We start from the raw sequence: 16,281 nt of genomic DNA, 5'->3' as shown, positions 1-16,281 counted from the left end.
ATACTGGAGTGGGTTGTCATTTCCTACTCCAGGGGATCTTCCAAAACCGGAAATCAAACACACATCTCTTGTGTCTCCTGCATTGGCAGGCGGTTTCTTTACCACTAGCTCCACCTGGGAAGCCCTGATAGGATACCCCTATTTTTTATCTTTTTTTAAATATAATGTTAGCTGCTACAAATTATCAATGCCTAGATCCATTCATTCATTAGGATTGCAAAATGGTGCCATTCTTGTTCTTTGTGTATTAGCTGAAATCATTTTGTGAGGAAAAGCTTCCTCAAATCTATTATTTGGTTACCTAATAGCATAGTTTGTATAGGAAAGGCAGGATAAATGCTTGATTTGTTGGCTTTGTTTTCCATTTGATGAGTTTGGTTACTAGTGTTCTCCAACAGTGGTTAATTTTGTTTAAGTATCAGTCTGAATGCATGGATTTTAACCTGTTTGTGCTTCAATTAATTATAGTTATTATTCTGATTGGTCCACACATTGTTCCAGTGAAAGCTTATTCAGGTTGACTTCTTACTTGTTTTGATGTACCTGCTTACAGTGGATTTTAAAATATCTTCCTCTCAGCCAGTCAGATTTGTAAAATAGTGTCTGTGCTATATTTATATTGAAACACATCTGCTAAAATATCTTAGTGGAAACTTACAAGTTTGATGTCTACCTGGTATATTTAAGTGCCTCTCTTTATTCCAAAACATCTCTTTTTCATTGTCTGTAGACCAGACTATCAAAAATTCTCATGATTAAAAAGGAGCATATCAAGAAATTAAGGGAAATGAACACAGAAGCAGAAAAACTGGTAAGGATATTTTTTTGTTTACTTGTCTCATTTTCAAATGGTGGGGGCTTCTATATTTCAGGGTTGAAAATATTTTATGAAAGAAAACCTAGAGGTAACTGTTATTTTAAAATCCTGATTTACTCTCACTATGTTTTATTATACTGAACACATGCTTAATTAGCAATACAGTACAGTTCATTACCCTAGACCTCCTTATGTCATTGAATAGGATTAATGGATATATATTAGATTCTTAGACAGTTTACATGAGTGTAGAATTCCTAGCATTGGTGCTTCTAACTAAGGAAATCATATTAGCAGAGGTTATTCAAATGGCTCAGAATAAATAAATCAGGAAATATGTAGGCTGGTATCTTTAGGTTATCTTGACAAAGCTTATATCCTATTTTATCAATCTAATGAGTATAAAATATGAGAGTCAATTCATAGGAGAGAATTATCAGAATTTTTTAAGATGTAGAAAATATTCACTAAGAAAGTTTTTTAATCATACTGAAAGTCATAGTTATGACTTAGTTTTTATCTCAAATACCATCTCCAACTGATTAGAAATGATTGCTAGAAAATATGAAAGAAAAGGAGAGCTCAGTGACTAGACTTGGAGACAAAGGGCTTTAGCTAATTACCAGTGTCTGTCATGAGTACAAGAATAGGGAGTTGTCAATACTAATCACCTCTTGCATGGAATGGTGTGAGAGGTAGGTGTGAGTAAACAGCTGGACAAGTAGATACAGAACTGAATGAGGAATAGTCTTCTTGTAGGCGTTTTTTTAAATCTGAACATGACTTTGAATTGTCCAATTCAACCCTATCATTTTTATGGAATTGAAAACTGAAGACCAAAGATGTCAAGGGATTTTGACCTAAGATTTTGCTGCTATTTAGTAGATACCAAAACAGGCTTCTTGGTCCCAGTTTAACTCATGTAGGCATGTTATAAAATTAATATTGTCAGATACACAACTATCAAAGATCCAAAAAAATTAGGCATAACATATTGCTGTTGTTTATCCTAAACTTAATAATATTAATGAGCTTGCTTCTTTGCTACTAGACTCTCATTCTTATCTTGGTTTCCATTAGTTCTACTTCTGCCCTTTATTCTATGGTTTTTCAGTGTTCCCCCGCTGCATTTCCTCTGATCATATCATCTTTTCCATCTTGAAAAAAGTGTTTAAGTTCCTCAGTTGTGTCCAGCTCTTTGTGACCCCATGAACTGTAGCTCACCAGGCTCCTCTGTCCATAGAATTCTCTAGGCAAGAATACTGGGGTGGGTTGCCATTCCCTTCTCCAGGAGATCTTCCCAACCCAGGAATCGAACCTGGGTCTCCTGCATTACAGGAAGATTCTTTACCGTCTGAGCCACTAGGGAAGCCATTTCATCTTCATGCATAATCAAATTATTTTACTTTCATACCACTAGCTAGGACTTTTCCCTGTAGCTGGGTTTCACACCTTAAAGTATTAGATTTGACTCAGCCGAATTAATGTTACCTACTTTTAAAGAAAGGCCTATTTTGATGTCGGGCTTGGCTTCTTAGCATATGGGAACTCTACAGAAATCTAATTTTCTTGATAGACTTTATAATTTTATTTATGATTAGAAATCATTTCTATTATAAAAATTCAAATATTGTGAAACTAGTATATGGTATCAGAGAAGGCAATGGCACCCCACTCCAGTACTCTTGCCTGGAAAATCCCGTGGACGGAGGAGCCTAGTGGGCTGCAGTCCATGGGGTCGCAAAGAGTCAGACACAACTGAGCGACTTGACTTTAACTTTTCACTTTCATGCATTGGAGAAGGAAATGGCAACCCACTCCAGTGTTCTTGCCTGGAGAATTCTACGAACAGAGGAGCCTGGTGGGCTGCCGTCTATGGGGTCGCACACAGTCGGACACGACTGAAGTGACTTAGCAGCAGCAGCAGTGTATGGTACAAATATGGTTTTATGCTTAGCACAGGGATTTCTTCTTCCATGCATTTACTTGCACATTTTGTTTTGTTTTTCGAAGTGTGGTTGATTTATGGTATGGTCTTAGTTTCAGGTATAGAGCATACTGATTCAGTGCTTTTGTCAGATTTATATTCCGTGATAGGCTGTTATAAGGTGCTGGGTGCAATTCCCAGTGCTGTTCAGTATTGTCTTGTTGTCTGTCTATTTTGTATGTAATAGTTTATTTCTGTTAATCCTATCCCCCTAATTTATCCCTCCCTATTTTCCTCCCCTTTGGTAACCACTAGTTTGTTTTCTGTATCTGTGGGTCTATTTCTTTCTGCATACACATTTATTTGCATTGCTTTTTAGATTCCACGTATAAGTGATATCATGCAGTATTTTCCTTCCTCTGTCTGACTTATTTCACTAAGCATAACACACTCTAGGTCTGTCCACATTGCTGCTAATGGTTTTATTTCATTCTTTTTTATGACCAAGTAATACTTTTGTGTGTGTGTGTGTGTCTTCATAAACCAATCTGTTGCTGGGCACTTGGGTTGTTTCCATTGTCTTGGCTATTTTAAATTGTGCTGCTATGAATATTGGGGTGCATGTATCCTTTTGAATCAGTGTTTTCATTTTTTCCGGATATATACCCAGAAGTGAAATTGCTGGATGCTATATAGTTTTAGCTTTTTGAGGAACCTCCATACTGTTCTCAGTAGTGACTATACCAATTTACATTACCAGCCGTGTACAAGGGTTCCCTTTCTCCACATCCTGACATTTGTTTTCTGTAGACTTTTTGATTATAGCCATTTTGACTGGTGTGATGTGATACCTAATTGTGGTTTTCATTTGCATTTCACTAATAATTGCTGATGTTGAGCATCTTTTCATGTGCCTATTAGCCATCTGCATGTCCTTTTTGGAGAAGTGTCTATTCAAGTTTTTTGCCCATTTTTGGATTGAATTATTTGTTTGGTTTCTTAGAGTTGTATGAGCTATTTATGTATTTTGGATATGAACGCTTGTCAGCCTCATCATTTGCAAATATTTCCTTCCATTCCACAGTTGTTTTCTTTTGTTGATAGTTTCCTTAGCTATGTAAAAGTTTTAAGTTTAATTAGGCCCCATTTGTTTATTTTTGCTTTTATTTATTTTGCCTTAGGAGACTGATCCAAGAAAATATTGCTACCAATTTCTGTCAGAGTATTCTGCCTCTGTCCTATGAGTATTATGGTTTCAGGGCTTACATTTAGGTCTTTAAACCATTTTGATTTGGTTTGGTTTGGTTTTTGTGTAGAAAGTGGCAGGGTCAAAATGTATCAGCATTTTAAAGATTTAATTGTACACCTAACTTAAGATGGTAGGCTGGACATGTGTTTTCTTCTTGTTCCTTACAATTTCCACATAAAATAAGTATGAAAAAAAAGTAAATAGAATATATGGAAACAGATTGTTTAACAATGTATGAAAGGGTTTTTTTTGTTTGTTTTTTACATTTTCTGACGTGTTGGATGAAATTAAAACCTTGGCTAAAAGAGGCTGCATGTTGGAATCCTGAAGAGACTCCAGGCCAAGAGTTGCAAATATAATAGAGGAATGCAGAAGTGAGATGCTATACTTTAAAAGGAATTGATTTAATTTCTGTTTCCACATTTCCAATCTTCATCCGAGTGACAGAATGTAAATGTGGCTTTTACCCAAGTTAAAAGGAGAGAAAGAAACTGACACTCCTGTAAAGAATTTGAACATACTGCTTGGGAAAAGTTAATGTGCTTCTGCTTTTGGTAATGGTAGGCTAGATAATTTGGATTAGTCTTCCTAATCCAAATAGTTAAGAACAGCTACTTCCTCTGGAATAAAATGTAAAAACAAGCCAATGACACTGACGCATTAATAAGATATTTAAGAATTTTAGGGATAGGATCTAGGAAAAGAATTAAACTCAGAAGGAGGATTCTGTGTTAGGATTCCTTTTTCCTTAGGGCCTTATGCAAATTTCAGAAAAGATGGCTGAGAAACCGAGTGATGTTCTCAGAGGGCTTACAAGAGTGGGGAGGACAAAAATTAGAGTCCAGAGAACCAGCAAGGGTTGAGAGAAATTGGCAAATTCCTTCCATGTTCTGAATTGGACCCCAAAAAGGCTACATTGGCCCAGCTTCAGATTATTTTATCTCTGAAATTGAACTAGGTTGATTATGGAGTTTCCCAGGTGGTACTAGTGGTAAAGAATTCTCTTGCCAACGCAGGAGCCATAAGAGATGCGGGTTTGATCCCTGGGTGGGGAAGATCCCCTGGAGGAGGGCATGGCAACCCACTCCAGTATTCTTGCCTGGAGAATCCCATGGACAGAGGAGCCTGGCAGGCTACTGTCCACTGGGTCTCAAAGAGTCAGACGCAAGTAAAGCAACTTAACACACACAGGCCCCAAGCAGCCATCCAGAAGTAAGTAGTCCTCTTAGAGGAATATAATATCATACTAGACCTGAAATTATTTCTGTAGTTAGTAACATACATATCTAATACTCAATTTTAAATCCCAGAAACAGTAGGAGACATGATAACACTAACGAGAAACACAAGAAAATATGAACAGAGGGCAGATTAAGTAGAATGTTATTTTTAGACATAGATTTTGAATGCTTATTTTGTTTAATGAGATGAGACAAAACATAGTTTTAGGAGAGAACTAGGAACAACAACAAAAATGACCTAACGAAAACTCAGGAAATAAACTACAGTAATCAAAATTAAGAATTCAGTTGGTAGATATAACACAGCAAATTAGGAACAGCTGGAGAGAGAGCTAGTATTTGAGAACAGATCAGAATAAAATGTCCAGAATTAAGCATGGAAAGATGGATAGAAAGTACAGAAGAGAGGAATAAGAAATAAGGGATATAGTGAGGAGTCTAACATGTCTGATAGGGTAGCAGGAAAAGAGAAAGAAAAATGAGACAAAAGGAGAGAATTTTTGAGAGATAATAACAGAGTTTCTCAGAACTCTCAAAGTTCAACAGGCTACAAATTCAAGACCCCCATAAATCATAAGGTAAATAAAAAGCTAATGACTCTAAAACATATCATAGTAAAATCACTGAAAGCTAAACACAAAGTGGGAGGTATTTAAAGTACCCAGAGTAGGATGGAGATGGGGAAGTACTTTCAAAAAAAGTAACAGTTTGTTTGACAGCTCACTTCTCCACAGAAAACACAGAGGACATAAGAGAATGGAATGACATCTTTATAGGGCTGAAACAAAATTACTGCCAACCTAGATTTCTATATCCAGTGAAAATTTCGTAAGGGTAAAGTTAATACAAGGACATTTGCAGGCAAGTTATAGAATTTGTTATCAGAATACCTGTAAGTAAAGGAAATAATACAGGTTTTGTTGAAGCAGGGGTGGGGGGTGGGGCTTGTTTAAGGCACTTAGAGTTTCAAAAAGGAATGAAAAACAACAAAAAGAATGAATATGTACATTAGTCTAAGTGTCACCATATAAAATAATAAAATTGTATCTTGCGGCATTTAAAATATAAAGGTTTAAAAATAGAGTCCAACATTTGTTTGTTGGTTAGGGTAAGGAGTGTGTATTCCACATAGATTTTGAAAAATGAAGAATGTACATTTTATTCTCTAAGGTACCTATTCAGATAATGGTTAAAGATTAATAACTACCAAGCTTATCAGGGGGAGCTGCATGAGGGAATGGAACAATTAAGTGTTTACTCAGTCCAAGAGAAGGCAACAAAGGAGAGAAAACAATGACACCAAACAAGTGGGACACATAGAAGGAAAATAGTAAGATGGTAGATTTAAATCTAAACATTTTGATAAATAGCATTGAGTATAAGTGGACTAAATTTCTTAAATAAAAAACACAGATTGCCAGACTGGATGAAAAATAAAACCCAGTTCCTGCCGTATAATTCAGCAGTTCCTCTCCTGGGTATGTATTTAAAGAAAACAGAAATACTAATTCAAAAAGATACATGCATTTCAATGTTCATAGCAGCATTATTTACAGTAGCCAAGATATGGAAGCAACTTAAGTGCCCATCAACAGATGAATGGATAAAGAAGATGTAATCTGTATGTATGTGTGTACATGTGTATACACACATGTGTGCATACATGCTCACACACACACACAGTGGGATATTACTCATCCATAAAAACAGAAATGCTGCTGTTTGCAGTAACATGGATCTGCCTAGAGGGTATTATGCTTAGTGAAAGAAGTTAGAGAAAGATGAATACTACTCTGTGTTATTACTTAAATGTGGAATCTAGAAAATAAACATGGATATAACAAAATAGAAACAGACTCACAGATATAAAAAACTCGTGGTTACCAGTGGGAAAAAGGTAAGGGGATGGGCAAGATGGAGGTAAGGGATTTAGAGTTACAAAAAACTACTATGTATAAAACAAATAAGCAACAAGGATACTACACAAAGAAATTCTTTGTACTACACAAGGAAATTTAGCCATTATTTTGTAATAACTTTAAATGAAGTATAATCTATTAAAAAATACTGAATCACTGTGTTGTATACCTGAAACTAACATATCAGTTTAAATAGTTGTAAATCAACTACAACTTTTAAAAAAATCCAACTCTGTGATTCTTGAAAGAGACACATTTAATATAAGAGAATCCAGGATAAAATTGCTAATGTATGAAATGATAAACACTACAATTGTTTATTTATTTATTTGTGGCTATGCTGGGTCTTTGTTGCTTTGCGGACTTTTCTCTAGTTGTGGTGCATGGGCTTCTCATGCAGTGCCTTCTCTTGTTGCAGAGCAGGGCTCTAGGGTGGATGGGCTCAGTAGCTGTGGCACATGGGCCTAGTTGCTCAGTGGCAGGGATCATCCCAGATTAGGGGTCAGATCCACCATTGAGCCACCAGGGAAACCCCAGCAATACAAATTTTAAAATAACAACAGAAAAGCATGTAACTATATTAGTATCTGATAATTAAATGTAGGGCAACAGATATTACTGGTATTACTGGATATAGAGAGATATGCTTTCTAATGAAGAAAAGTTTAATTCACCGTATCTTACTGGATATAAAGAGGTGTGATTCTTAATGATGAAAGGTATAATTTCAAAATAATAACTTGAAATTTATATGTACTTAATAACATAGCATCCAAATATATAAAGCAAAAATTGGCAAAACTCAAAGGAAAAATACAAATCCACTGTTGTAGCAACACAGTTTCCATAGCCCTCTTAGTAACCAATAAAACAAATAGTCAAAAATCAGTTAGAGGGCTTCCCTGATGGCTCAGTGGTAAAGGATCCACCTGCCAATGCAGGAGACACGAGTTCAATCCCTAGTCCAAGAAGATCCCACATGCCTTAGAGCAACTAAGCCCGTGCACCACAACTACTGAGCCTCTGCTCTAGAGCCCAGGAGCTGCACCTACTGAAGCCTGCATGCCCTAGAGCCCATGTTCTGTAGCAAGAGAAGCCACCACAATGAGAGACCCGTGCACTGCACTTCTCTTTTACCACTAGAGAAAAAGCCTGTGTAGCATTGAAGACCCAGAGCAGTCAAAACTAAATTAGTTAATTAATTAAATTTTTTAAATCAGAATTTATACTTGAAAAACACAGTTAACAAGTGATTTCATTAGCATATGGAGACAGTTACACCTGCCAACTGTAGGATACCTATTATTTTCAAGCCTGCGTGGAATATTTACAAAAATTAGTTGTATACAGGTCTTAGATCAGATTTCAACAAATTGCAAAATGATTAAAATTCTCCAAAGTGAGTTCTCTGACCACAGTAGAGATAAATTTAGAAGTTAATAACTAAAGGATCCGTTTAGTTCAGTCACTCAGTTGTGTCTGACTCTTTGCAACCCCATGGACTGCAGCACACCAGGCTTCCCTGTCCATCACCAACTCCCAGAGCTTGCTCAGACTCATGTCCATTGAGTTGGTGATGCCATCAAATCATCTCATCCTCTGTCATCCCCTTCTCCTGCCTTCAGTCTTTCCCAACATCAGGGTCTTTTCCAATGAGTCAGTTCTTAACTAAAAGATACCAAGAATAAAACTCATGCTTGAAAATTAAAGAATACAGTGCTAAATAAACCATAAAGCAAAGAATGAGTTATCAGAGACCAGAAAATATTTTTAATTTAGTAGTATTGAAAATTATATACATCAAAATGTTGTTATGCAACCACGCCTATTTTAGAATAAAAGGCATATTTAAATTGAAGATGGACTGAAAAAAATTAGTGAGTTACATCTATCTCAGTAAGTTAGAATAAGAACAACAAATTAAATCCGAGAGAAAAGTAATGAAATAGAAAACAAATCTAAAATAGAGATGATCTACAGAGTAAAGGTTCAGCCCTTTGAAAGACCTAATAAAATTGATAATCCTGAAAATGCTAATCAGGAAAGATACAAATTACTGCTGTTAAGAAAGAGGATGGTCCAGTGGTGGGGAATCAGCCTGCCAAGGCAGGAGACATGAGTTCTGTCCCTGGCCTGTGTGCCACAACTGCAAAGCCTGCACTCTGGAGCCCGAGAGCAGCAACAAGAGAAGCCTGCACAGTGAGAAGCCAGGCACTGCAACACAGAGTAGCCCCAGCTAGGAAAAGCCACATGCAGCAATGAAGGTCCAGCGCAGCCGCAAAAAGAAAGAGAGGGACATCGCTATGAAACCTGCAGACATGAAAAAGGTCTTGAGAGGATACTGTGGGATTGAATTTTGTGTGCTTCAAATTCATAAATTGATGCCCTAAGCCACAGTGTAACTGTATTTAGAGATAGGGCCTTTAAGGAGATAATTTAGGTTAAATGAGGCAATAAGGTTAGGGCCCAAATCAGTAAGACTGGTGTCCTTACAAGAAGAGGAAGAGACCCCAAGAGATCTCTCCATGTATGCACAGAAGGAAGGCCATCTGAGGATACATGAGAAGGCAGCTTTCTGCAAGCCAGATGAAGTTCTGAAGTTCTGTTTAGAAACCGTCCCTGACAGCACCTTGATCTTGAACTTACAACCTTCATAACTACAAAAAAAATTTATTGCTATTTTTTAAGCCACCAGTCATGGTATCCTGTTATAGCATGCCAAGCAGACTAATACAGTTTATAAACAGCTTCCTGTAAATATTTTTGAAAATTGAAATGAAGGAGGCAAATTCTTAGAAAAATACTTGTAACACTGATATGGAAAAAAAATCTGAATAGTCCCATCACTGCCTTATAAATGAATCTATAATGTAAACTTGACCACAAAGAACCTACACCACTAGATGAATTCTTCCATACCAGGGAATTCAACTAAATATTTACCATTACCATCACCTTGCAAAAACTTTTTTTCGAGAATAGGAGAAAAACTAGGAACATTTTCCAATTCCTTTTTGTAATTCTTGAATAAATTGATATTAAAACCTAACAAAGATATTACAAAAGAGAATAACTGCTAGCCAATATCATTTACGAATATAGGTGAAAGAATCCTAAACAAAGTATTAACAAATGGGAATGTTTAAAAGGTACATCGTGCCAGCCAGTAGATTTATGCCAGGAATGCAAAGGTAGTTTAACATTCAGAAATAAACAAGTGGAGTCTTGAGCCACAGAAGATGATGATGGTCTCCACAGACAGATTACGAAAATAGAATGTAAAACATGTAAGCTAAAATGACCTAGCTATCCGGAAGCTCCTCCATTAGGTAGATTTACAAGAAAACTTAATATGAAGAGAGTCATTTCCAATGGAGTGGCAGATTCACAAAACATACTAATGTGAAGCAAAATGTCAGAATTCATATTAGCTTTAAAACATTACTTCAGATTCTTTTCCTGTTTAGGTTGTTGTATAATATTGAGCAGAGTTCACTGTGCTATACAATGGATCCTTATTGGTTAGCCATTTTAATTATAGCAGTGTATACATGTCAATCCAAAAGAATAGATACATGTATATGTATAATTGAACCTTTCCTTCACACATGAAACTATCACAACCAACTATATATATTGTTAACCAACTATACTACAATATAAGATAAAAGGTTAAAAAAAAAAAAGAACTAGGAAATCTAATGATATCCAAAGAAAATATGAAACTTCTGCAGGCATTTATATAAGAATAGTGGTTGATTTTAGGGGCTATCCAGCTTGGTTATTATGGTGCAAAAATCTCAAACATTTAATAAAGTTATTGCAGCTGGTAAACATAACACGTTCTTTTCATTGCTAATAAAATATTTAAAACATGTATACTCATGTTTTCAGACAACAGGAGGACAATGTGCCACTGTTTTTTTCTCATATCAAGGACTGTCATTTAAGCATAAACCTGGAATTCAGTTCTATAGGATAAGATCAAGGTATGAAGTATCAGACTGCTTTAGAATAAAACTGTTCCCCAAAGAAGAAAAAGCATAAATCACATACTTGCCTGGCGAAAGAGTTGAAATTTAAATTGTTCAGTTTAGCAAGTAAAAGGAATGCTATTGCAAATCCTGTTGCTTTTTGAAGAGTTGCTAACTGCTGCTGCTGCTGCTGCTGCTGCTGCTGCTGCTGCTGCTGCTAAGTCGCTTTAGTCGTGTCCGACCCTGTGCGACCCATAGACCGCAGCCCACCAGACTCTGCCGTCCCTGGGATTCTCCAGGCAAGAACACTGGGGTGGGTTGCCATTCCCTTCTCTAGTGCATGAAAGTGAAAAGTGAAAGTGAAGTCGCTCAGTCGTGTCCGACTGCCAGCGATAACTACTAGTAGTATAAAAAATATATTAAAAACAAATGGTGGAGAGAGATGGATTTCTGTTCACAGTAGGTGCTGTGTATAACATGTATTGTGCATGGTAATTGTTTGGTCTTTGTTTAATAAACCATACCCTTCAATTTAAGTGGAATCATCAAAAAGGAAATAGTATGGTATGTGACGGCTCAAGTGGTAAGGAATCTGCCTGCAATGCAGGAGACCCAGGTTTGATCCCTGGGCCGGGAAGATCCCCTGGAGAAGGGAATGGTAACCCACTCCATTTTTCTTGTCTGGAGAATCTTATGGACAGAGGAGCCTGGTGGGCTACAGTCCCTGGGGTTGCCAAGAGTCCGACATGACTGAGCGACTAACACTTACTTACGTGATTTGAGATTAGTTTTAAAAAGGAAATAAAATGTGAAAATTATCTTCAGAGACTGCCATTTCTATTATATTGATATGAGTACAGTGCCTTATAGAGGTAGTAAAAATCAAATTATATCCATTAATCGTAACAACCTATTATTTATTCTTTTTCATATATCACTTCTGAGTTGAAATTTTGTAGAATATTTCAGGGACAAATACAAATTATTCAATTAGTTTAATTCCTTCTTTACAGAAGGAAGAATCCTAAGTATTATAAGGAGATTTTATTTTTAATATATCCAGAACTGTTATTTTTAATACCTTCAGAGGTATAACAGTTCTTTCATTTTTATGGATTACAGATTTTCTTGGTATGCATTTTTTCCGAATTTTCTGTGATACATCAGGTTAGTGACATTGAACTAATTTAATGTTTATGTTAAACTCGAATGATTTTCTCACTGAGTGATTTTATGGAGAAAAGGAAAGATATACCTATTTGAATGCAGAGTTCCAAAGAATACCAAGGAGAGATAAAAAAGCCTTCCTCAGTGATCAGTGCAAAGAAATAGAGGAAAACAGTAGAATGGGGAAGACTAGAGACCTCTTCAAGAAAATTAGAGATACCAAGGGAACATTTCATGCAAAGACGGGCACAATAAAGGACAGAAATGATATGGACCTAACAGAAGCACAAGATACTAAGAAGAGGTGGCAAGAATACACAGGAGAACTGTACAAAAAAGATCTTCATGACCCAGATAAGCACGATGGTGTAATCACTCATCTAGAGCCAGACATCCTGGAATGTGAAGTCAAGTGGGCCTTAGGAAGCATTGCTGCTACTGCTGCTAAGCCACTTCAGTCCTGTCTGACCCTGTGCAACGCCATAGACGGCAGCCCACCAGGCCCCCCCCGCCCCCATCCCTGGGACTCTCCAGGCAAGAACACTGGAATGGGTTGCCATTTCCTTCTCCAATGCATGAAAGTGAAAAGTGAAAATGAAGTTGCTCAGTCATATCGACTCTTAGCCACCCCATGGACTGCAGCCTACCAGGCTCCTCCAGCCATGGGATTTTCCAGGCAAGAGTACTGGGGTGGGGTGCCATTGCCTTCTCCATAGGAAGCATGACTACAAACAAAACTAGTCGAGGTGATAGAATTCCAGTAGAGCTATTTCAAATCCTAAAAGATGATGCTGTGAAAGTGCTGCACTCAGTATGCCAGCAAATTTGGAAAATTCAGCAGTGCCCACAGGACTGGAAAAGGTCAGCTTTCATTCCAATCCCAAAGAAGGGCAATGCCAAATAATGTTCAGACTATTCCACAATTGCATTCATCTCACATGCTAGGAAAGTAATACTCAAAATTCTCCAAGCCAGGCTTCAATAGTACATGAACCGTCAACTTCCAGATGTTCAAGTTAAATATAGAAAAGGCAGAGGAACCAGAGATCAAATTGCCAACATCCGTTGGGTCATAGAAAAAGCAAGAGAATTCCAGGAAAACATCTGCTTTATTGACTATGCCAAAGCCTTTGATTGTGTAGATCAAAACAAACTGGAAAATTCTGAAAGAGATGGAAATATCAGACCACCTTACCTACCTTCTGAGAAATCTGTATGCAGGTCAAGAAGCAACAGTTACAACCAGACATGAAACAACAGGCCGCTTCCAAGTTGGGAAAGGAGTCTGTCAAGGCTATATATTGTCACTCTGCCTATTTAACTTCTATGCAGAGTACATCATGCGAAATGCTGGACTGGATGAAGCACAATCTGGAATCAAGATTGCCAGGAGAAGTATCAATAACCTCAGATATGCAGATGACACCACCCTTATGGCAGAAAGTAAAGAGGAACTAAAGAGCCTCTTGGTGAAAGTGAAAGAGGAGAGTGAAAAAGCTGGTTTAAAAGTCAACATTCAGAAAACTAAGATCATGGCATCTGGTCCCATCACTTCATGGCAAATAGATGGAGAAACAATGGAAGCAGTGACAGATTTTATTTTCTTGGGCTCCGAAATCACTGCAGATTTTCCAAGATTTCCACTCCTTGGAAGAAAAGTTATGACCAACCCTCTGGTATACAGTAGGGCCTTGTTAGTTATGCATTTTAAATATAGCAGTGTGTATATATCATTCCCAAACGGAGAAGGCAGTGGCACCCCACTCCAGTACTCTTGCCTGTAAAATCCCATGGATGTGGGAGCCTGGCAGGCTGCAGTCCATGCGGTGGCTAAGAGTCGGACACGACTAACACTTCACTTTCCCTTTTCACTTTCATTCATTGGAGAAGGAAATGGCAACCCACTCCAGTGTTCTTGCCTGGAGAATCCCAGGGACGGCGGAGCCTGATGGGCTGCCGTCTGTGGGGTTGCAGAGTCGGACACGGCTGAAGTGACTTAGCAGCAGCAAACTTCCTAACTATCCCTTACCCTCACCCTTCTCCTCTGGTAACCATAAGTTCAATTCTCTAAGTCTGTGAGTCTGTTTCTGTTTTGTAAATAAGTTCATTTGTAACATTTTTTTTTAGATTCCTCATATAAGCTATATCATACAATATTTCTGTTTCTCTGTATGATCATCTCTGGGTCCATCCATGTTGCTGCAAATGGCATTATTTTGTCCTTTTTAATGGCTGAGTGATATTCCATTGTATATACCATATTTTCTTTCTCCATTCTTTTGTTCATTGGTATTTAGGTTGCTGTCATGCCTTAGCTATAGTAAACAGTGCTGCACCAAATATTGGGGTGCAAGTATTCTTTCAGACTGTGTTTTTCTCTGAATATGTGTACAGGAGTGGGATTATAGGATTATATGGTTTAGTTTAGTTTTTTAAGGAACCTCCATACTGTTCTTCGTACTGCCATACCAATTTACATTCCTACCAACAGAAGTGTTCCCAAGTTCTCTCCACACCCTCTCCAGCATTTATTATTTTTGGATTTTTTTTTTTATGGAGACACAAATTTATTTCTTGATGGAATTTATTAAAAATTGGAACATTGGTCTGATAAAGACTTCTTTAATTTTGGAACACTTAAATGTTTATCTCACTCTTACTTTACCCAGCAAAAGCAAACTTGTCAAAATATGAAATTAAATGTTCAGACTTGAAATTTGCAAAGCAAAGGGAGGAAATTACTTTAAAATACTTTAGTCACTTTTATGATACAACAAGGAAAAAGTTTTCAGTCATACGTCTGAGGAATTTTTGTCTAGTTCTTTTAGATTTAAAGTTTTGAACTACCTTTTCTTGACCTAATTATATAGTATGTTAAAGTCAGTGAAGGTTTGTCCTAGCTTATTAACTTCAATATACCTTTTCAATTTTGGACTATCAAAACCTTCTTAAAATACATATACAGAACATCCACATACAAATTAATTAGTGTATAGAATTTACTAAAATAGATTTGAATTGCCTCAACACTGTATAAAAGTAGATACTACACTAGTAGTCTCAGTCAGTCTCTGATCATTGCTTTTCCACTTTGAAAATTTGTCTTGTCATACATGGACATTAATAATAATTCAGGAGTAGGAAAGGGGATTTATCCTAGACAGTTCTGTTTTAACCAGTTTTAAAACTGTGTATTAGTGGCTTTGGAAAACTCTGCTGCTGCTGCTAAGTTGCTTCAGTTGTGTCCGACTCTGTGCAACCCCACAGACGGCAGCCCCATAGACCAGGCTCCCCTGTGCCTGGGATTCTCCAGGCAAGAGTACTGGAGTGGGTTGCCATTTCCTTCTCCAATGCATGAAAGTGAAAAGTGAAAGTGAAGTCACTCAGTCGTGTCAGACTCTTTGCGACCCCATGGACTGCAGCCTACCAGGCTCCTCCGTCCATGGGATTTTCCAGGCAAGAGTATGGAGTGGGCTGCCATTGCCTTCTCCGTGGAAAACTCTAGATACTGTTTTCTCTGTACTTCCCTTTCTCCATCACTACTATGAAGGTTGTTGTTTTACAGATGTTCTCAGCATTGTCTTATCATGATTGTTAGTCCTCTTTTTATTTTTGAAATTATGAATCTCTGCAGAAATCTGCTTATTAATTTGAAAGTAGAATACATTTAAAAAAAAAAAGAGTCCATTTTGTGTGCCACACTCAACCTGTATGCGACAGCCTAAAAGCGCATTACTTGATTATATAGGAGGGATAGGAAACCATGCTTAATTATAATAACTTATTTAAAGGGATAGGTTTTTAAAATAACAGCCGTATTGAGATATTAGTCACATACCATACAATTCACCCATTTAAGTGGACAGTTTTGTGGTATTTAGTTTACGGTTCAATTCACAGATTGTGCAGGCATCATCAGAGTTGATTTTAGAACGTTTTCATTATCCCAAAAAGAAAACCTATATTTTTAGCAGCTACTCCTCATTT

At 37.2% G+C, this 16,281-nt stretch overlaps 1 protein-coding gene across 2 annotated transcripts in view; it reads left to right on the top strand.

Annotated features, from left to right (window-relative positions):
* Positions 1-16,281, top strand: part of LIN9 (lin-9 DREAM MuvB core complex component) — an 88,909-nt gene that overhangs the window by 56,936 nt on the left and 15,692 nt on the right. Inside the window, exon 11 of one of the 2 annotated variants that reach the window (XM_005690531.2) lies at positions 731-811. The exons of the other annotated variant lie outside the window; for it this stretch is intronic. Coding sequence (XP_005690588.1) covers positions 731-811 — 81 coding nt within the window. The remainder of the gene's footprint in view (positions 1-730; positions 812-16,281) is intronic. 2 annotated transcript variants of the gene reach the window in all.

Source organism: Capra hircus, chromosome 16 (genome assembly GCF_001704415.2).
Source record: "Capra hircus breed San Clemente chromosome 16, ASM170441v1, whole genome shotgun sequence".
Taxonomy (NCBI): Eukaryota; Metazoa; Chordata; class Mammalia; order Artiodactyla; family Bovidae; genus Capra; species Capra hircus.
Note: the sequence above shows the minus strand (reverse complement) of the source record. Positions and strands in the feature narration are given on the sequence as shown.